Source organism: Sipha flava, unplaced genomic scaffold, assembly GCF_003268045.1.
Source record: "Sipha flava isolate LNK unplaced genomic scaffold, YSA_version1 43_pilon_pilon, whole genome shotgun sequence".
Lineage (NCBI taxonomy): Eukaryota > Metazoa > Arthropoda > Insecta > Hemiptera > Aphididae > Sipha > Sipha flava.
Window position 1 is genome coordinate 125,985 of NW_020273171.1, and position 24,158 is coordinate 150,142.

Here is a 24,158-nt window from a genome sequence, read left to right on the forward strand (position 1 = left end):
GGTCCTTGCGTGTTTAGAGCTTTTGCCGGTGTATCCAAGGTAACGTGCTTTTGTGTACTACAACACCTATAACTGCGAAGATGGTTCAATAATCCAACGTTATATTAAGATATGAATATCGTGTACGAAGTATCTGAATCACGTTTAAGAACATTTGTAAGGTATTATTTGTTGTCAATCGTATTGCCCATAATATGGATGTATGGAATTCAGTAACTATCTACACTTGCCATAGAAACGGCGACAAAGAAAAAAAAAGCCGATACTTAAAAGAAATTGATGCACATAAAATGTTCCATATTTAAATCATAGTATAGAATTTTATAATTTTAAACTATTTGCAGTGTTATTGTTTTTTCATCACGAATGATATTGATACAAGTAAACATATGATTTTAAATATGAATACTTGGGAGACATATAATCTATATTGGATCGTTTGCTATATTTTATAATTTGTTCATGAATTGAGTAATAGTCTTAACCTCGGCATGTCAATGATATTTTCCAATTGTTATTTTTTTTTTTGGATTTTGAGTATATACCTACATATTTAATTTCTTAAAAAGTTATCCAAGTTATCAAAATGGTCTAATATTAGTAATTATTAACTTATTTCTTAAACTGAACCACCTGCACCGTTAATCATACCAAATTGATGTGCTCTTAAAAAACACAACATTTCTTTATATTTATTAATCTTTATAGCTCATATAATATTAAATAAATTAAAAACTCAAGCAGAGTCAAGAATTTAACAAATTATGCTTCATATAAATAATTTATTCCAAACTATTTAATACTTTCGAGTTATTCAATTGATTCAAGAACATTTTTTTCTTTTATAAACTAATAATATGAAAAAATAATGAAACAACGTTTACATATAAAAGTAGGTATATACGTATATAAGCAACCGTAGAAATTCCTACGCGAAAACCATGACTATTAAGTATAAACCTAGTAGATAACGATAACATTCTGTTGGTGAAATCTATTTCAAAGGACAAACTGAAATGTTGATCAAGGACGAAATTGATCAACAAAATATTGCATTGTTGATGTATAATTCAACATCAACAACGTAATATTACAGCAGGTAGTACAACTGTAAGGTTAGCGTTATACGTTGTGATAAGTCTTATTATATCGAACTCAATTATTACATTGAGCTGATTTATCTTCTGATGTTGAATGTTTAGCATATAATAACGTTGCACTACGTGATCCATCAACGGGGGTGTATGTATGGTAATCACGCGAACTTGTGCACAACGACGACGACGACGATGGAGACAACAGCCTATGAAAATCATGTAGGTAAACCTTACGACGTATATAATACGTATACGCAATAACAATAATCGTAATAATAATAGAACATTTGGCGTAGCGTTGCAGCGATGGAGTTTTGTTTTATCGCGCGCGATCTCGACGGGCTCGGCGATCCGGCGGCGACAGGGAGCTGAAACGTTCGTGCATATTGTTGGCCAACGAAAGAAAACGAGAAAAATAAAAAAATAAAAGCCCGAATCTCCTCCTACACGTGCGCGCGTTCGATTTCGGACGTAGGGATTCGTTGGGATAAAAAAAAACGTCACGACGGCATTACGATGCATTAAACGTAATACTGCGTTCTTCCTCGGTCCGGTACAACGATATTCGTACCGGCAATACCGTATTCGTTGTACGGTGAGATGGTCCCGCGGGCGTGGGCCGACCGCGGGACCACACCGAGCAATAGCGTTGTTGTTACAATCGTGTTATTAGCAATAGCAATAATAATCATACAGACGTATTATGTACGTGTGCACACGCACGCGGACAAATTGTCATGGTGGCGCGTGTAATTTAGACGTGGCCCCGTCGCATCGTTGTCGGCCGAGTTGCACGCGATTTCCTTGCGCATTGTTATAATTCGCGCGCGCCACCGCACCGGGGGGCCACTCTCGTGCACCGCGGATCGGACCCGTTACGTTTTCGTTGTACACGTCCCGCACACGAGTCTCCGCCATGTTCGGCGTTTTCCTGCTGCTGTCTGTAGCCGCGAACATCCGCAGTTTTTGCAACGGTCAAACGGTCCCTGCGACTAGCACTGATGGCAGTGGTATCGCGATTCTGTTGACGTCTCAGGTCGGCGGGTACGTGGTGTTCGAGTGTCCGGTTGTCCCGCAGTCCCCGCAGGCAGACGCCGGCATTCGTCCTGTCGTCGTACGGTGGACCAAAGACGTGAGTGGTCCTTCTCTCTCTCTCTCTCTCTCTCTCTCGTTTCTTTGTTGCATCAAAGGTGTATTGCGGTATTCGTGAATCAATATAGTCTTGTGGCAGGTCAAATTTCAAAAAAAATTAAAAAATAGACTTCCTTCTCTCGCTCGATTCATCCGAGGATAGTAAACCGGTTACTAAGTAACTTTACTTTAGTAAATTTACTAAATCCAAAACGTGTTTTATTCGTTCCTATTTCCAAGGTCTATAGATACAATGCTGTAATCACAATTTACTATAAACCTTCGAAATTCTTCACACGAATAGAGTCTAGAGCTATATTTACTTCGAGTTCAAGTACATATAAGCAAAATTTCGACAGGTACAAATAAAATAAGCGCAAAAAAGATTATTAAAATTTTCTTTCCTTATGACTGCCGCCGAGTAGTAGAGGTTCTACTGGGTAATTTTAAATTGAGGTTCATTCTATCTCGAAAATATGCTGATTTTCCATGAATTAATGAACTTTTATGTATTTATAGTTCGTCCTCAAAAATTAAACAAAATACAATTTTAACGTCTTCTACGGGTTAGAATGTGTATTAAAACACACTAACGTAACTGTATACTCCATATATTATTATAGACGTTATAATATATTATATGTAGATTGTTTGATTTTACGTCAATATTAGAATAAAATAAATAAATAAAATAAATAATAAAAATCGGTTTAAATACATTAATGATAATATTATGGTATTTTGAGTCGTTCATTAAATATATTAAAAAAAAAAAAATCGTAAAAATTTGTTATTTACTTTTATTGACTTATATTTTTCAATAAAAATACATAAAACAAAAATTTTAAATAGTTCGGGAAATTGAATTGTTCTTTTTATTTCACACAATTTCAAACCAGTGATTAAAAAAAAATAATAATATTAGCTAAATTTCGTGGTGTTGAGGATTTTTCTTTTACGCGTTTTTCACTCAATGTTTTCTGTACTCATCTTATGAACTTATTTCATTTAATAGTTTTCAGCGCTTCAAAAAAAAAAAAATCCTAAAATAGTAAATACTAAGAATAAAAAGCGGGACATTTACATGTGGGACAGAACAAAACGCGTCTCTTTAAAAACTTGTCGGGATAATTGGACAATCATTTTGTTGATTACCCTATGCTAGCCTTACCGTAGAGTGGCAAGTCGTGAGTTTTCAAATCTTTGATCCCATATAGGCCATAGTGCCCTCGCGGATTTCACGTATATACTCAGTTGAACTCGAGCCAAACCGTTATGTTGTGCTTACTTCGCAGGGACAAACGGTGTTCACGAGTTCAAATGGTGCGTTGACCACCGACGAACGATATGATGGGCGGACCAGTATCGTAGAATCCTCCGAGTTCAGTGGCATCGTAGCGACCGCCGTCAACGTTTCTAGTCTTCGGGAATCGGACACGGGCGACTACGAGTGTCATGTGACGTATAGCGTCGGAATCATCCCACAACCGTCGACCCCATCTCTTTTGCCGTCCAAATCGTCACCTCGGTCGAGCACTGCACCCTCGACATTGACCGTCTACGGTCCAGGTACTCCTAGTGAAGGTGTGCGGTTTAGACTCAACGTACAAGGTGAGCCATGTCAACTAGCGTATTTATATATTTTATGTTCATACATATATGATCAGTAGCGGCTTGAAAGGGGTGTATTCAGGGCCAAATACAAGGGGAGGGAGGCTATGGAAACTGTAGCCTTAGGCACTTAAAATATTTCGTAGATAACGCGATTTACTTATAAAAATTTCACGTTGGATTCTTCTGTGTCTGTGACATCTATACATGCACGTATTTTTATTCATTTTCGTGCATCCAACGTATAACATCTCAAACTATTTTATAATCTAAATATACGAATATATTTTATTATTTTTCTAATTGCACGTTTTACCAAAAAATTCCAAATAATACTAAAATATTCTTATTAGATGTTTGGTAGGTCTCGGTTCGTTGGTGAGCAAAGAGTTACACTCAGTTATATAGTGAACCTAAACGCTGTCTGAGAGTTGTGATTTCTAAACGATCTACATTCTGGTGAATTTCTGAGTAATGCTTATTTTAGCGTTTGTGACAGATTTAGTTTATGGCCTTGACTTACTGATATGATTTAACATCGTCGGAGATTACGAGGTCAGCTTATTAGTAAATATTATTCAGGGTCCCTTCATTTATTGTTAGGTATTTATTGTTGACAGGATGGACTGTATATGAAGAAGTGAGAATAATAGCTTGTTTATTTAAAACATGACGTATTATATGCATTTATAATATACTAATCATGAATATCCCGCCGCAAGAGTCAGTCAATGAATATTACATATTATATTAAATTTGCTATGATAATATTTTATTGTTTATATGCTATTTTTTTTTTAAATTAAACCTTTCCCTTTCATAATATGTATCTACTTAGATACGGTCCTTATACTCATAGATGTCGCAAAGAAAATAAGTACTTACCCGAGTTGAGCGATCACTTCGTGAACTGTTAGCAATCGTTTCTCAACATCATAAAATTGTCCAAGACTCTATAGAGTATATAATTACAGGTTTAAAGCGTGAATAATAAATAATACAAGTAATACAATGATACCTAAATGTTTTCACTGAAATTAAATTAACACTTCCGCGTATACTGCGTGAACGTCTACCTACGTACGTCAAAATAAAGCGTACCTACTTAAACTGTCATTTGTTTTCTGTATAAATACTAATATATTTTTCGTACACAGTTCAATGTTTTTTTTATTTTTACTTTTTATCAAACATCTTATAAGCTAATGAAATAAAGGAATATTAGTGTTACATACTCAGTAATAATTTATCTTTGTAAAATTTAGAATAGACAAATTCTTAGATATATTCAGTATATATTTAAGAGATTAGATCACTTCGTTTTAGATCAATTTTTAATAGGAAATATATGCATATATAACTCACATATAACCTGTATGCAAATAAATTGTTTTTATTTTGCTAAGCATACATAATTTAATGTTTCAAATACGATATGTTTTTATAATTATTGACATATTATGTGTTGAGATTATCATATCTGTACATAATTTCCCATGGAATTTGATGTACAATGATTAGCATACCGTCACGTGCCGGGACTTGCATAATTTTTATATCTCTGTGTACGCGTTTACCTACACGATGAGTGACGATAGCAATAATAACTATACAGACCGAACGGCGACACTAATGCATGTGATGTATTATTGATTACCCTGTGATAGCGTAGGTGGAGACGTGATGAGCATACCGCCGATCAACCAAACTCGGATGGAACACGAGTCCGTCCATTTCAGTTGCGTGAAAGAAGACCCCGAGTCTACTGTCCAGTGGTACAAGGATGGCGTGCCGCTGGACGACTTGCCATCGCTGAACGGCAGATTCCACGTGACCCCGGAGGGATCGTTGGACGTTTACGACGCGGCGTTCAAGGACAACGGATTTTATTCATGCCGCATAGTTTCGGCCAAGGGTACCTTATCCGCAGGCGCTTTTCTCAACGTCCAGTGTAAGTCAAAATACATTAAGGCTAAAGAAATAGGCCGTCTATGTGAAAATACTCAAGGTCGGGAATATACGAGTTAAAAAGTTCAAATTAATTGACAAGTTATCAGACAAGATAATTGTTTTTAATGTAACTTCTAATATAACGAATTAAAATGTTTGCCATAATATGCAGCTATCATGATATGATATGATATGATATGATATTAAATCTGCGAAGTAATTATACAGTCACGTACAGTACTTTTTAAATCCCAGAGACTAAAAATCCAAATATAAAGCATTTTATATAAATTATTGTTTTTAATAGGGATCAAAATAATGTATATTAATATAGCTTTATATAAATATCATAATATATTAGTTAGTTAGAAAAAAATTAACTTATTTCCAAATAAGTTCATTCTATCTATTAGCTTTCAACTTGTATTATCAATAAGAAAAGAAGTAACATTATAACTAACTTTATAGTTTATTCTTAAGTTTGTCTAGACTAATATTTAACATATTGAGTCAAAAAAAAAAAAAAAAAACCTTGCAAATAGCTTTAAATACTTAATCATGATAAGCGGCTGTGCCAAAGACAAGGCTGCAAAACACGCATACCGTTTTCTGCTCACATTTATACTCTTATATTATTATTATTATTTATTTATTTAAAAAATACAAAATATTACATAGATAACATGTAACATAATATAGCGTACAATGTATAATGGTTATCACTGAGCAAGTTCGTGTAACTATATTGCTTACCAAACTAAAATCGTGCCCCGCCGACGAAAAATTAATCCTGAAAAGTCTTCCTTTAACCGAGTACATATTGTCTTGAGGACTTGAATCTTCGGAATATTGCAATATTGCTCATAGCACTTTCCAATAACTAACCTTATTTTTTAAATAATTAAAATCCCCTCGCCACTACCAATTAAGATTTTAGCATTAGCTCTGAATCACTATCAATCTTCATGTTCTATCGAGTTTCAGCCACGAACGCTAAAACGCGATGTTGTGAATAAGTGAATGAGTAAATAAGTGTAAACGATTAATTTATTTTTGATGTTTGGCTCTTATCCGTATGCATGACATAAAGCGTAATTTACGCTCGAATCACACGCGAACATGACCAATCTCATTTGCAGATAAAGCGAAGATCGTCTACTCGCCCGCCGAGGTATTCCTGGCTTTCGGCAAACCCGGTACGTTGGACTGTCATTTCCACGCTAACCCGCCGCTGACGAAGATTCGATGGGAAAAGGACGGGTTTCTGTTCGACACGTACAACGTACCCGAAGTGTACCACAAGTTGAACGGATCCCTATACTTTAACAGGGTGATTAAGAAGTTATTGTTTTTAAAATTCACGCGTTTAATATAATTATACTAATAACTTTTCAACCGATCCCTGTTGTATGCGCACACTAAATAATATATCACAAGAACATAAAATGTATACATGTCCAGGTGAGAAAAGAACACGGTGGCAAGTACACGTGCACTCCGTTCAACGATCTGGGAACCGAAGGGCCTTCGACGCCGATGGACGTGATCGTGCAACATCCTCCGAAATTAATAACTGTACCGAAAGTGGTATACTTCCGTAACCTTGGCGACAATGTCACGATGCCATGCGAAGCGGAGCGTTTTGATAACAAAGACCCGGCAATCGTTTGGCAAAAAGTTGGTTTATCCGTCATTTTAATATCTTATAATTAAAGAACATTAGAAAAAATCTAAGAAAAGATCTAAGAATTAAAACAATTTTCACACCCGGTAAAAAAAAAAAAAAAATAAAAACACATCTGGCGTCACTTCGAATTCATACCATTCTATTCGTTCATTACGTTCATCGTTTCCAATTTTAGTAGCAATTCTACATTGCAATATAAATACAATAATATTGATTGTTATTACTTTATCCAGAATTTATTGAAAGACGTTATCCATTATAGACTTTCCACGGGTTTTCCACACTATGCGTACTAATAGTATTATTCGTAAATGAGGGGGAAGGGAAATAACGAAAAGTGCACTCGCTAATTTATTCTTTGCAGTACGCATTGTTGTCTTACTTTAGGCAGATGGCGGTAGTTTGTTCAATCCTCGAGTGACGGTCACGGGCGGCAACCTCACATTGACTGACGTAAGAAGTGAAGACCGAGGTGTTTATAGGTGTGTGGCGTCCAATATCGCAGCCACCATTTCGGTCGAAACGGAACTGATTGTCGAGGAAAACTTGTTCCATCGAAAACATTTCGACGTACACGTGAACTCGACCGACAAGAACATCGTGGCTTATTGGAAACGACCGTATTCATTGTGCACCGTGTGGTAAGTAATAAGCTTAAAAGATATTATCATATTTAGCCCGTACAATTAAATTCGTTTTAGACTATAAGTACATATGTGTATTGTTTAAGTAATATATAGACAATGCCGTAAACAGACCACTTGACTACTTGCACATCAAAATTTTGAGCCCCCATTATAAATTATTCAATAGCAACTAAAAAAATTTAATTTTTAGAGAGGGAGTGATTTTTTATATTTTATTGGAAGAGTGGGGTAAACGTAAGAAAATTAAAAAAAAAATATATATAATTTTAATACGATTATGTTAACTCAACAGCTTCTATAATATTTATTTTCTTCAACTCTAACTAAAGGTCTCTAATATATATATATATTACCGAACACAGTGGCGAACCTAAAGGTAAATCTTATCGGATATCGGGATTTATAAGTCTATTGCAGGGTCGGCCAAACGGTGGATCGCGATCGACCGGTCGATCACGGACGATTTCTGAGTCAATCATGTTAGAATTTATTTTTAGGCCACACGCACAAAAATTAATCGTGGTGGTCATGAACAAATTGCTGATAAGTTTTACCTGTAAAGTTTTTATCATTTATTCTGGTTTATAAAAAAAATTTCCAAGAAAGTCGATCTTCTAAGGTGAAGTATATTTTCAGTAGATCGTGGCCGAAAAAAGTTTGGCCGCCTCTGGTCTATTGTGTATTAGTCATTCCCACAAATCGAAAACTTAGTAACATTATTATAAACCCTTGATTTAATAGAATAAGTATTTTGGTATAATGGTCGTATATTATATATGTTAAGGTGTATGACCGCATGACAGTGAATTATAAACGTCACTGGTGTATGTTGACATTCACCGATCATTTTGGTGAATGTTATCAATTATTTCAAATATTTCACAATGCGGTCATTTACCAATATTTGTTGACATGCTCAATAGTTATTTAGTGAATGTTGACAAGTCTGACAACATATATAATCAAATAGATATCAAATTCATAAATAATTATAGTTTAACAAATTAATTTTTTAATATATAGTTTTTATAGTAATTTTTTATATATAGTTTTATTTATTACAACAATGGAAAATATTATCGATTTTACAAAATAATACAAAAATACCTTTTAAATACATCATGCTTCAAATGTGGTCAACATTTACCAAACACTGATGGACATGTCAACAAATACCGGTGTATGAACACGTTAATACTCAGTATAATAATCGATGTCATTAAAGCCTAAAAGTAATAATAATAAAAAAAAAAATTATTAGCAAATTAGACTTTATGGAGTATTAGTTTCCTTAGCAAATATAATTCATAGTACTTTTTAATCATCTTTTTCAGTAGTTTATTTTAATTATATTTGGAATACTTAAAGGTGTAAAACAGTAAAACCTTCAGTAAAACAGGAATCAGTTATATTAATAAAATAGTTTTATATTATTATAGTTATATTAAATTTGACCAAAAATAAATATACTTATTAACCTTTTTAGTGAGTTTTTAACTACTTAACTGTACTGCAATAAAGTTTTTTTAGTATAAACAGTAAATATCTGTAGTAGATATCCTCGCCTTTCACTACGAAAAAGTTCTTATTGCTATACCGCGACATTTTAAAAATATTTATTATTTAACATTTATAATATTTATTTAACCGTCAGTGTTTTACACCACGTGCTTATTTCACCTGTCACCTAGAATATTTATGTAAGTATAAGTTTACAATTTTAATACCAATTTAAAAAATCAAAAAAATCAATGAGATGAAAAACACCTAATGTGAATATAGTTTTTTTTTCGAGCTAAAATAGTTCTTTTACACGTCCGTTACTATTACAGGAGCAGGGACATGAGTTCAGTAACTTCTAATTGGAATGCAACAACGACGTCCAGCGAAGGAAAAGCGATTTTGTGGAACCTTGACGCAGACGGAGAGTACGAGATAATGGTGTCGTGCCGGGACGAGACGAGCGGCGAGTCCTTGTTCAGCAGATCTATTCTAACGCGTCCCAAAGGTAAAAATGTCTCCCCGTATTGTATACTTAAATTGAGAAAACATAAATTTATAGACATTATATTCGATGTAACATGATTTAATTAATAGTAATAATATTATGCACCAGAAAATGTGTGCATATAATATTTTTGAATTTGCTATTACAATTTAAAGGCCATTAAACCCATAACGATACATTTTACTCGCTCAATTCGGAAATTTCGATTGAATTGAAAAAACAAAATTGAAAAATTAACCGTGCATGTATAAAATAAAAAATTTAATAGGTCAGCATACAACTGTTCGATTATTTTGAATTAATCGATTATTACGATTACTTTTTTCCCTGTCGATTATTTTAGTTTTTATAAAATTCGATTAATCGCCAAATAATAGAAATAATCGAATTTCTAATTAATCAATATATAAATAATATTAGATTACCTGATTACATACTTAAATTTTAAATCTGTGCTAAATGCTAATATGATGTTCTGAGTTCAATGATTCGGAATGTATTAAGAATAATAATACGTATAAAAGTGGACATCTACATCAACATTTCATCCTGTAAATCTTGTAGAAAATTGTGTAGAAGTTAAGGAATCAATTTATCCATTGTAAAAAAGTCGATAATCGGTTAATCAGTCATTAAAAAAAAATCAATTAATCGGTCAATCAGTCAATAAAAAAAATCGATTAATCGGTTATTCAGATATTAAAAAATTCGGTTATTGATTAATCAGTCGTTAAAAATTGATTTTCTATTAATCGAAATAATCGATTAAAACGTAAAATTAATAATCGAGTGGTATAAAAAATAATCGAATCAGCGTTTCTTAATATATTGTAGCACATGAACCCATGTAAAAATAATCATTGAAATCATGGTTCTTGAGTTTATTGGCAAAAAAATATTATTCATTTTACGTGATTAATATTTCATTAAGATTAAAATTGGCATATGAAGTACAACAGTACGATCAATTGGAATAGCACTTGGTTTTTAAAAGTACTTAACGTACGCCGTGTTGATGTGATTGCACGTCCTTTTTTTTATTATTATTACTTATTAGTGTTATTATTATCGTTATTTGTAATTAATAGTGTTATCGTTATTATTTTAGTAATATTCCGTTGGTTATTTATATTTTCGTTTGTTTGTCCCACGGTGGTCAAATATAGAATCCATTAGATCCAGCCAGGATTCACGCAAAGGTGGTATAGCGTCAGCGGACTATGGTCCTTTAGAAGTTCGAGTCCAAAGTTCCGGGACCGGTTACAACGTGTCGTGGACAATAGGAAATCACAGCAGCGAAAAGCGCGTCAAACGGTACGTGGTGAAATGGTACGACGCGGTCGACGGTAAAGAGCTCGGGTCAGCATCCACAGCAGCCAATGATCGTCACATAGGTGAGTCTTAGAGTGCCAATAATATAGTGGTATATTTTGGAAGGGGGTTTGGTAAAACCAAGCACTTGTCTAGCCTTAGAAAAAGAATATGAATATGTGATTTACAAAATATGTTTACCCGTATGTTTATAAATTCAGTAACCAATGTAGTGTGGCTTATCCAGCTGATAATCAGGAATTTAGGAAAATCTTCTAATTTAATATATAGTTTAAGTTATTAGTTATTATATTGTTATTATGTATGAGCACCAAAGAACTAACTAAAATTTAATAATCAGGGGGTAATGACTCTAGAATATTTTAAAACAAACCATAAAATATATGCGGAATACACGTGAATTACGGGGTATTTAATATAAAATAATTTATTTTATAAATAATTAAAATTTATGAAATTTAATGTGATTGGATCCGATACGTAGTTTAGATATTTTAATTTTTGAGAAATAACAAATCATACTAGAAATTTTGTATTTTAAACGTAATTTCTTTCAATATGGTCGATATCAGAGCTCTTAAGTTCATGCATTTGCATGTTTTTTATACTACATCGGACATGTTAAGCATATGTTAAGTGAAATACAAATCCGTTTCATAACAATGGTAATAAAAATGTAAAGTTTAATCAGTGGTTGAATTGGAAAAAAAAATAAAGGTGGACTCTAAATGTAGCTGAACAATTAGCGTTCTAAAGCAAATTAATCTAAAAAAAACCGTGAGGGACTTTGTCCCCCCCACCACCTAAATGCATCTACAATATAAATAATTAAATATATCTAATGATTAACACAGATATCTATAACAAATAATAAACAATACTAATAGGTATTTATTTGTATTAATTCTATCAACACAGCAACACGTCTAGCAAATTTAAAATCTAAAATGTAAATATATAGCCACATGATAAAATTAATTAATCAATTAACTTTCAATTTAAAATAATTCATGTATTTTACTGTTGCCTACAAAAAGTAAATATTAAATTTATAGATTATAAATGTTACTCTGTAATTAGTATATTAATTTTTTTTTGTCAATATTAATTTTAATATTTGAAGTTTAATATTAATCAAATAATTTATTTCATCCCGTCACATTATTTTTAGGACTAAGATTTGCTGAGAGTTAAATAATAATTATTTTTATCATAGTTATGTATATGTATTGCTTTAAAATGTATGACCAAAAAAATTTAAGGAACTTTTAACTGTATTTATTAACTTTTTTTTTAGGTAGGTACTAGGTACTTAAGTAAAAAGGGCTAATAACTTTTTTTGGAAAATCAAGTTTTTTTTATAAATTTTATCAAATTACAAAAAAATAAAAATTGCCGGGACTGACGTTCATTGATAATCAGATTGTACATCAGTTTTTCTAATAAATTTTATTTCTACTTACTTATGTTTTGTATATCTATTTTTTTTTTTAAGGTGGGATTTATGAGGGTGGATTATCAAAAAAAAATAAAAGTACACCGGTAACAGGAATCTGCGCACGCCTATGATTTATTATTAAATTAAAGTGTTTTAATTACCTTGGTTATTGTTTTTCTTTTTATTGAAAAAGTCCGATATGGACAATTTTTGACGTTTATTCATGTTTATTTGTTTATTGCTGACGTGTCATGTAGGACTGTAGGAGTGCGGTTGAGGTGTTTACTATTTTCAACAAAATTACAATTTATAAATTACATACGCGAGTACGCGACAAGCTAACATAATACTGATTACTCATTCGTGGCGCACCTCGTTTCCAAATAAAATATAAATAATATTTAATTTTCCTTGAAAACGATCACCATTTGTTAATCGTCGATAACTAAAACAACGGACGGATTCTCAAAATACGGAGTCAATATATTATTATTGTCAATGGTTTACTATAGATCGTTATCGTCGGTACACCCAGGGAAGTTTTCGTAATAGTTATATTTTTAGCAGTTTGTACCACGAATTAATACGCAGTGGAAACACTTGAAACGTGTTACATAAATTATATAACATTATTATATATTTTATTATTGCGTTCCTAATATACATATGTGCTAATAATAATGAACAGATTACGAACTAATACCAAAAATTAAATAAAATATTAATCGTTTCCAATTTTTTTTCATATTTATTTAATTTTTTCTTAGAAACAAATTCATATTCATATAATTGTTGAAGGACGCTGCGTCCCCTGCGTTCCTTGATGAATTAAATTAAGGGGTACGCTATAATATGAAGAAAAATGAAGAGTAGCCCAGACCCTCTGCGTCCCCCCCCCCAATTCAACCACTGAGTTTAATAGACTATATCTTGAGTTTATTGACAAAAACACAATTGTTCGGAATATCTTATTGGTAAGACCCATGACTCGGGTAGATTATCGACTTATCGATAACCGTGGGTCGATGATAACCTTATCGTGGGCATATCTGAATAAATTAAATCTAAATATTATTATATTTCTTAGTTATTGAGGAAAAACACTGATATGATTACTCGAATTGTGCAATGAATTGTACATTTTAGTGACACCCATTTAATTTACACCTGAGACTTCTAATAAAATTTGATTATTCCGACTTCATTACTTGACTGATATTTTCACAAAGTTAAATGAAGCAAATTTATCAATAAAACGTAAAATTACCACAGTTTTCACAGCAAATGACAAAATCCGAGCTTCTAAAAAAAATTTAATTTTAGACTGTGTATTTTTCTCAATATAAAATATTGATAGTTATTGCTGTCTCGAATAAAAATTCAGAGCTCCGTAATTGTTTTTTTAAGAACATAAGGGCTCCGCGAACAAAAGAGTTTGGGTACCACTGATGTAGAATATTTCAGAACATTCTTTGCCCGGTGCACCGACCACCTCACAAGCGGTCTCATTATCGTGTCTGATTAAAGGCTGCACGGAGTCGACCACACACGTTTCGACCGGGTGGGCTATGTTTTTATAGTGTGTGTTCAGAAATGTGCTGCGGCACGTACAAATGCCGTCTACCGCGGCGCAAAATGTCTGATAGACTACCCCCAAATATTTTCCTGGCTACGCCACTGAATATGATAAGAACATTTAAACGAGTAAAATGTCTACTTTTATTTTCACACAATCACTGCACTTTATATTAAACTCCTGAACAAAAGAGCGTCTTATCCAATTAGATTTAAGACTTTAGAAATCGAACATCTTCATAGGTAGTTTTTACATTACAGTTTGATAGTATAAGAAATGTCTAAGGACAGTGACGTTACTAGAGGATAAGTTGGTAAAGTGAAACTTTTAGGCCCCCTAATAATGCAGGTGGCTATTCGGCGTACAAACAATAAAAATTGGTTTTTTATCTTATATTTTATTATAAACATTTACATACGGCTTAAATGAGATATTTATGCTATATTTTTACTGTTTTGTTATTGTTAATATTCTATGGAGTATATATTATACTACGAGTTATTGATTTAACAATATTATAAAATCATTACCATGACCAGTAGCGGCTCGTAGTAAATATACAAATACGTAGATCTATTATTATTATCGGGATTAATAATATTCAAAAATAATCATGCAAGTACTTACAGAGTTTAGACGTCATTTAACTATAAAAGTATACAATAATTCTATGTAACAACAGATAAAAATGTAATACTGTAATAGGAATTGCAACAAAATTAGTTATTATTTACTGCATATTGATATTTGTGAGTTTTCAGTTCCATAATAACGAGGAATTCTAAAATTATGTCTATACCTAGCGAGACGTATTGAATGGTGGTTATTATTACCATTGGTGTGGGGATTTTACTTGCCATTTTTCAATGCAGTTAGTGTTGGACCATTGTCGTGTGTCGTGTCATATTATTACAATGCAAATCTGGGATTTACAATCGAACGAAAAACGGCAGTCACGATAAGCGACAAGTATCTTACAAGTTTTAATTTTTTTAACTTAAATAGACTTGCGCATGCGCAGTACAACTTTTTTTCTGAAATGGCAACCACCTATTTTAACTACTAATTATTTTTTGCCTATTTTTTCAATGAATTTTGGTACTTAAACCAACTTCCTAAGTCCAAAATTTACCTAGTTGCAGCAATTTAATCAAAAAATTGTAAAATGCATGCGATTTTAAATTTAAAATAATTAGTTTTTTTTTTTTTTTAAATCGAAAATAAATCGAAACCCAAATTTTATTTATTTTAGAATCGGCATCAAAACCAGAACCAATTTTTTTTTTTAGGATCCGTACAATTCATCAAGGTTTCGGTCCCTGATACTAAGTACTTTGAAAAGTATTTTCAAACTTGACGTAAAACTTACACAAGATTAGGTACGCATTTTTTTCACTATAAATTTAGTATGATTAATAATATTAGATAATCAAATACAATAGTTATAGCAAGTATAAATTCAAATTTTAAAGTAGAAATCAAATGAGGTATATTTTAGTGAACAACATATTTCTGTAAAAAAATTAATATTTATCAACCTATGGATGAACATTTTAAAGAAAGAATCAAGCAATTGGGTATCAATAAATTATTAATTGATAATTATTACCTACTTTAATACATGAATTGATTTTAGTTAAGACAAATGAGTAGGTTAATTTTGTATGGATATTTATAACATAATATAAAATAATAATTAATAACACTCAATGGCGTACATTCAATCTTTCTTTGGGAGGGGTTTAATAAAAATAATCGTTATTTTTTTTTTTGTTACACAAATAAATAAGATGAATAACTGCTATAAATAGATATTATTTTATACAATTTTTTTACCAATTTACAGTTTACTTTTACATTACAGTAAATTAATAACTATTGGAATATAAAAACAGCATAGTTAACAAAACTTTTCAAACTCCTATCAATATAATTATTTAATTATCATAATTAAAGCACGGATTTCTATGCAATCGCATATTTTTTTCCTTTCAACATTTTTGGTTTTTTGTCAGTTATCTCCACGAATCATAATTTGAAGCTAATGGTGAAATTTTTTTTTGCATATTTCTGCATATTTAGAGGTTATTGCATAGTTTTACATATTTTGGCAAAATTCAAAATTAATTGTATATTGAAGTGAAAATTTAAAAAAAAATTTATAAAATAGTATTTTGTCTAGTAGAAAAATAAAAATAAATTTCATAGTCATTAAATAATAATTTATATATATATTTTGTTATAAAATAAATAATCGATAACGACGTATAACTTAATCGCTCTTGCTGTGTCAGTCGATTATCGTATCGACATACCACTTGCTTCAAATATGCCCCAATAACTTCGGTTGACATCGAAGGTTCGTTTTCAGTCTTTAAAAATATGTTAACCGATAAACGACATAGCTTCACAGAAGATAAATTTGAAATGCATATGATTATTTATTTTAATAATAAATAAAAATTTTAAAAATAAATTAAGTTCAGAAAATTCCCTAAATTTTTTTGTATTAAGTATTTAAGTAATTAATTTTTATAAGTTGAATTATAAATTTTAAATAAATAAAAATTTCTTGCATATTTTTATAATTTTGACTGCATATTTTTTGCATATTTTCATGATTTTTATTGCATATTTCGATACTTTCAAGTGCATACAAATCTGCGCTCTAATCATAATATTTGTATGGTTGTATATTTTAAGTTCAAAGCATAATAATGAAACTACAAATATATTACACGTCATCAATAATAAAATAATTTTCTTCTTTTTTTTTTTTTGGCCCTGGGGGGGTTTGAACCCGGAATCCCTCCCCCTCCCGTATGTTCGCCACTGATAACACTTACCTATAACATTGGCAGATGTAGAAGAAGGCATTTGTACAAAAAAAAGCAATATTTTTACTGGCTATAAGTTTTTTGTTTCAAACAAGATATTTTATGTCTCGACAAATTTGTAATATTTAATGTTTCCTGTTTTATTTTACAAGAACTACAAATGTTATTTCAGTTTTAATTTTTATTATACAGATTACAAATCAATCGTCAAAGGTTATAAAATATACACTCATAACTCAATAAAATAAAAATTAATTATAATGATTTATTTTGAATTTTGATGGTCATGTTGTGAAGTATTAATTATAATTCCCAGTGATGGCCACTGATAATTATCATGTAAATGTAAGCTACTAATAGTTTAAATTTGTAGTATCCCTAAAATATTTATTCACAAGACGCCACTGGTTAATAGAAACCTGGATATAGTATCTAATATTTAAAGCTAATTTCTGCTGTATTGTATCTGTAGTTCGTAGTTTTTAAATATGGCACACGATATAAATATATTATTTTCTAATTATTCTAACATAATCCATATATAATAGCTGAAACTGTTAGCACCTACACACCTACCCCCCTTTAATCGATGGTATTACTAAAGCAACACCTTTGCTATGGTAGATGCGCCACTGATCGCAACTCAACAAACCATAGCCAATGAGCAGGAAAGTGGGTGTCACAGGGATAGTTACTATTTACAGTAAAAGTTAAACAGTTAAAAAGCTTAATTACTTAGGTTAAGCATTTTGTAGATAATTTTTTACAATATGCTCTAGAAATAATATAATTATAACTTATAAATTTATAATATTTAAAAAACGTTAATTTATAAGGATATTAATTTTATGAAATTATTAAAAATGCTATGGTTTTGATTACCTTATGGGAAGGATTGGAAGTGATGTATCTTAAATTTTTTTAAGACCATTTTCATCTTTTGTTAAAGTGCCCTAATTTATAATTTATTTTAGGGCCCCCAAATGTCTAATTGCGCCACTGTCTAGTGACCGATGGAAAAAGTCTGAGGTGAAAAAGCGCCTTAAGCAAATTTAACTATAAGTAAATAATATTTTGAAAATGTATAACTGTAAAATAACTATAAACATACTTATATTTTGTATTTTACTAACTACTAACAAAACATTGGTTAAATTATAAAATTGAATTTGATAAATAATTATATTAAAATCAATAAGTTGTAAAAAAAATTTTGAATGTATTATTTAAACTTAATAATATAAAAGTTTTTAAAAAGGTAATTATTAAATGTTTGAACAATGTAAACATTTGCTAATTCCCTTAGATTAAATAAAATATATTAATTTATTACAAAATACCATATTTATTTGTAAGGTTAAAACAACAAACTCTGTTCACATACTAATGTATTAATGTAATTTAATTTAATTGTAGATGATAAATGGTTGTTTTGAAACAACAAAACAAGATTTACAAGTCAACAAAATTTTAGGAATTTTTTAAAAATATAAAAATGATATAAATGTTAATGAGTTATTAATTAATTTAAACACTAACATTTAACTCAAATGTTGTGATTTCTTCAGGCTTTTGAATCCATGTACCAAATTTAGAAAATTTAAATGCTAATATTAATGACTGCTTGACAGCTAAATAATCTGTACTTTTATTTTTCAATGAATCATAATAAATCTTTTCATGGTCTTTGGTAAGAGTTGATAAATTATTTGTTGCATGACACAAATGTATATATTCCTTAGCCAATTGGCTTTTACATAGCCTGGACAATTTATTATCAACTGTCCTACCGGTGCTTCCAATCACAATTTCCATTCCTTCATTTATAATCCAATTTATGCAATATGGTGATTGCGCACCAAGTCTACGAGGAAGTATACTGTAGCCACGAAGTACAGGCTTATGAACTCTGAAAGTAAAAATATAGCTATAATAGATATCTAAAATAAATAAATTAACATTTACTTATATTCTCCAGGTAAATTTTGAATCATATTTTCTATACGTTCATACATAGTTCTCTTCATATGTTTCATATTAAATACACTACCAATTGATATTGAATTCAAATAAATAGGTTCAATAAAATTGGATAACAAATTGCCTTGAAGTCCGAGTACATTCCAACGAGTAAGTTTGTCTGAGCATGACATAGTAACTAGGCGTTCACCTTGAGCAACACCATCATATGTTTGTACTTCTCGACCAAAAACTGAAACAGTGCCTGCACCATTTTCAATTTTTGATCGGAGTAAACCACGATTTAAACGATTAGAATGATGTTCAGAGTCAGAAAAACTAAAGATTCTTGCTTCACCACATGGAGCGGTGTTTATATATAAATGAAATGAAACATTGTTTGATATTCTAAACCTATGACTTTTATCATCATAAATAAATATCGATGGATTATTTTTTACAGACTTTAAAAGTTCTTGGTAAAAATATTTTACCAAACATCTTCGGGTTAATATTTCAGCATGGCAGTCATGTAATGATTCCCCACAAAGGCTTAAATAGTTACCTGATAAACATTTAGTACCAGTTGCAAGACAAATAAGTTCTGCAGTATTCATATCATTTTTGGTTACCTATACAAAAAATAACATAAATAAAAGAAAAACTCATTAAAAATGGATAAATAGTTGATTTACTTTTATAATACTTGCAATGACAGAATATTCTTTATTTTTTATGTTATCAAAATCTAACTGTTGGTATACAACATCTGTTAAATAAGCAAAATGATCAATAATTTTAGCATCTCTATAATCTGTACGTAGTATTTCTATTTGATCTTTGAATTTATTATCTATAGGCTGCACTTCGTAAATGGTTTTTAATGCATTACGACAGGCAATTTCTTTTGCTTCTCTTTTATTTCTGCCATAACCTAAATATTTATTACCAAAAACCATAACACTCATACATTCCAATAAACCATGAGATGGTTCATGTTCATATACAAAGTTTTGTCCAGGAAATATTTCATGCAAGATAGATATAGCAGATGTTTGATGCACTGCATCTATTGTTAGTTTTTTTAATGGTGGCGAACATAAGGCGGATTCCATACAATCATTTTCAACACTCCTTTTTATACCTCTATTAGTATCACCCACTGTTGAATGTTTGATATTACTATTTATATTTGCTGTGAAAGGTTTGACATGGCCATTTGCACTTGCTACGACAGGCCTAACATCACCAGTAAAATTGGATTTAAACTTCTGTATCGCATTAATTTTAGCTCTTTTTTTTGAGGACCCACAGCCCTCAAATTTAGTATCATTTAAGAATAAATACACTCTGAAAGTAGGCATATGAGAAGGTCCATCATATATAAAATCAGACCAAGTATGTGGTAGATGTTTTTCATTGAAATCTCTTAATGTAATGTTAACATCCATATTATTTGACAAATTCTTTTTGAATAATAAAAATAAAATATTTTAACCAGGCTGTCAATTATAACAAACAATTTGGAAGTCTAAAAAAAAATTATAAAAAAAATGTTTATTTTAAATCAATATTTTTTGAAAAATTATTAAAAATAACAATATTTATATAAATGCAAAGATTCTTAATAACTTTTATAGTTAAGATTAGTATAGATGATTTTTTATATAAGAAAACAAAAATAGATATTTTTTATCTAAAAAATGTAATAGGTACCTACAGGTTTTTCAATAAAAACTTTTAGTTGTAAATCAGAATGCTCAGATTCCAGATGTATAAAAATGTAAAAAGGTACATAAGAAACAATGTATTGGAATTGAAAATGAAATCATTGGCTGTTGATTTCTAGTCTAATTATTTAAAATTAGTGAATTATATACATTATAATTGGTACTTGTAATACCAAGTGTGCACATTTTATGACTAATTAAAAAAATTTGACAGCTACTTACACAATCCGTTGCTTTTGACTGTCCATATAATTAACCGCGGTACTAACATAGCCGTGCATAGATATGTATAGTTACATATTTAAATTATTATCAATTTTTTGAAACAAATTCAATATATAATAAATATAAACAGCGAAGTAAACATGAAATAGGTGAGTTAAAAAAATTTGAGAGTATTAAAACAAAGTTAAATTGTTTTATTAACAATATTGTGATTCAATAAATCAGTTAAACAAATTATATCAAAACGAATCCGAAATTTCAAATCGGAAGTTTACGAACGACTGACGGGTTTACGAAAATATATGGTTTTCCATGATAATGATTATAGAATCAAGTACAATCGTAGTCAATCGTAGTGTTGATAATGGAAGTTGGCTAACACCACAATCACGGTTTGAGATATTTAGTATATGTATTTAACCGATTTATTATATCTTTAATCGTGGCTATCACTTATTTATTATTTATTTCAATGAATAAATAATATTTATACTATATTTTTATAGTTAAGTTCTGTGCTATCAACAGCCAGCACCCAGTAATATCACAGAATATGGTAATATCGAATATGCTCGGTTACGATTGTTGGTACACATTTTAACCACTAGATTAGAATGCTGATAGTAGTATATTTGCAATGATATTTTCTATTATATTTCTATTAATACAATTTAGATGTATAGTAGGCGGTAACTGGCACAAAATTCTGGACCGGCAATTGGTTTAAAATGGCCCCGGTTTAGTTAAGAGACTCGAATTAATCTTTCCTTTCATCTCTATTTTTTTTCAATCTTTCACCGAAAAAAAATAAACATATATATACAAAACCAATTGACTACATCAGAAGTCAGGTACCCGCGAAGGAATTTTTTACGGTCTGCACAAAGATGGTTAATTGTCGTGTTTTATTTTTATTCAATAATGTTTTTCGTATGATTTAATTCTTTTGGCTTTATAAATAAAATCTAATCTAATCGTTAATACTGTGGTGGGCCACCACCATAGTGCTGTCTCACCGAAGTGACGCGGTTGGCAATTATGGCCCGCGCCGTGCTTCCATCGGTGTTAGTGGGTCGCGGCCCAATCCCTAAATAACGTACGGTCCGGGTTCATGAGAGGTACGTAAGAATCGCGGCCATACAATAACGTATATATATAGTATTTAAACATCGCAGTATTCATGTACTAATAATACGTATTTTCTAGTATTATCGTTTAGTTATCGTTTGTCATTTCAAGAATATTACATAATACGATAATAATATTTTTTTGCGTTTCTAGAAACCGGTACATAGCCAATAGGTACGTAGGAAACGATAATTACTCGGGCCGCAACTCGCCTACAGCTAAAATAATATTGTCGGGCCCCAAGTAACCTACGACTGAAATATTATCGGGCCGGAATTTACCGGTCTCCAGACACCGGAAACGACACGTCGGACACGGCAACTGACCCCATAGCCGCTTCCATCGCGTTACTTCAGGCGTCGTGACGACTAGCACGCGCTCACCCTCGTTCACTTAACCCCGTCGTTCGCGCCGAACGCAAGCATTGTCGCCCGTAATCCTCGCGTCTCGTACGTTTCGCGTTTATTACACGGTTAAAGGTAACGCGGTCGAAATGGCACGCTGGGTTGCCCATGCCCGACGTAGGTACTCACGCGCACCAGACACGGAGTGTTGGACAGCGGTCGACTTGAATTTCGTATTTATCGTTTGTGCACGTTTTCCAGTCATCGAGCTGGCCGGCGGCAAGACCTACGGGATCCGAGTGACAGCCACTACGGCGGACGGCCGACACACGCCCGTCGGCAGCAGTTCGTTCCAAACACCGGCGGCCGCGGTGGCCGCCTCCGCACCGTCGACGGCGTTCACCAAGTATTACTACATGGCACTGTTCGGCTTGATGGTCGCGGGCTTCGTTATGCTGTGTTGCAGTTGCCGCGGCGACGGCAGATGAAGAGGCATCGCGCCGGACACGACCTCGGTACGCAACATGTCGATGTACCGGTACCGCGGGTATTGTAAATATAAAATGTTATCTCTCTGGTTCTCGCAACGTATACAGCCGTTTATATAGCATCATCGGGCTGGTCGTTGCGGTACCGTACGGTAAATTCGTCTACGCTCCAATCGATGTGATCATGCTTTAAGGCGGCGTTTCCCGGCATTGGGTCGATACAAATTTTTTACGGTTTCGTAAGCTAATGTCAAGAAAATATCTTAGTTATCAAACCTTTATTTACTTTCTCTAGAATTCAGTCATGCCGTGTTGGGTTGAGGTAGGTATATGATAACATTTCTTGTAATAAAATGATTATTAATGCTATTGGGTTACAGCGTACTGGATTTTTTTTTTCTTAACAACACTGAAAAAATTTATAGGCCGCCTTAACATAAAGGTTGGGAAACACTGCCTTGAGGTACACCAATGCGCAGTCCGTTCCTTCGTCACATTTTACATCACCCATGTCACAACCAATATTACTTAAGTTATATACGTCAAACGCCGACTAAGATCCACTCTTCTCTATTTAACTCGTGTTGTAGTCAATATTGTAATCGTGTGTTTATCAATTTATTTTTATCTCTTTGGTTTTGTCAATATCACTTGTCATCTTATTTCATATATTTTGCTAAAGATTCGTTCGATTATAAAAATAAAATAAAAAACATATCCGTTATAACCGTGCAACATTAATGGATTATTATTCTCCTGTTGTATTCACTCGATTCCCGACCGACTTTTATATGATAGATAGGTACCGATAAATGGACCAGTGTTAAGCGAATACAGTCCGCGACACTTTTGAACATACTCCGGTTACAATTTATTTGCAAAATATTTATGCTGTTGTATTGTTATAACTTTTTATCGTTCGATCGGTTGTCTCGAAGACGAATAACGAATCGCCAGATCTTAATATATG

The 24,158-nt window shown here is 31.8% G+C and overlaps 2 protein-coding genes across 3 annotated transcripts; one reads left to right on the forward strand and one right to left on the reverse strand.

Annotated features, from left to right (window-relative positions):
* Nucleotides 1-1,826: 1,826 nt before the first annotated feature.
* On the forward strand, nucleotides 1,827-23,915 carry LOC112689307 (protein borderless). Of its 2 annotated transcripts, none has more exons than XM_025562951.1 (9): nucleotides 1,827-2,229; nucleotides 3,524-3,839; nucleotides 5,512-5,790; nucleotides 6,929-7,119; nucleotides 7,251-7,466; nucleotides 7,864-8,117; nucleotides 9,956-10,131; nucleotides 11,298-11,525; nucleotides 22,962-23,915. In XM_025562951.1, the coding sequence occupies exons 1-9, from the start codon at nucleotides 2,014-2,016 to the stop codon at nucleotides 23,186-23,188; spliced, it is 2,103 nt and encodes a 700-aa protein (XP_025418736.1). In that variant the 5' UTR covers nucleotides 1,827-2,013; the 3' UTR covers nucleotides 23,189-23,915. The 2 variants fall into 2 exon arrangements, with proteins under 2 accessions (XP_025418736.1, XP_025418737.1); XM_025562952.1 differs by lacking the exon at nucleotides 22,962-23,915 and adding an exon at nucleotides 18,289-18,406.
* LOC112689308 (double-stranded RNA-specific editase 1) lies at nucleotides 18,684-21,621 on the reverse strand. The gene is made up of 4 exons (XM_025562953.1): nucleotides 21,226-21,621; nucleotides 19,969-20,804; nucleotides 19,280-19,905; nucleotides 18,684-19,223 (listed from the first exon to the last, which is right to left on the reverse strand). The coding sequence occupies exons 2-4, from the start codon at nucleotides 20,722-20,724 to the stop codon at nucleotides 18,842-18,844; spliced, it is 1,764 nt and encodes a 587-aa protein (XP_025418738.1). The 5' UTR covers nucleotides 20,725-20,804; nucleotides 21,226-21,621; the 3' UTR covers nucleotides 18,684-18,841.
* Nucleotides 23,916-24,158: the final 243 nt, after the last annotated feature.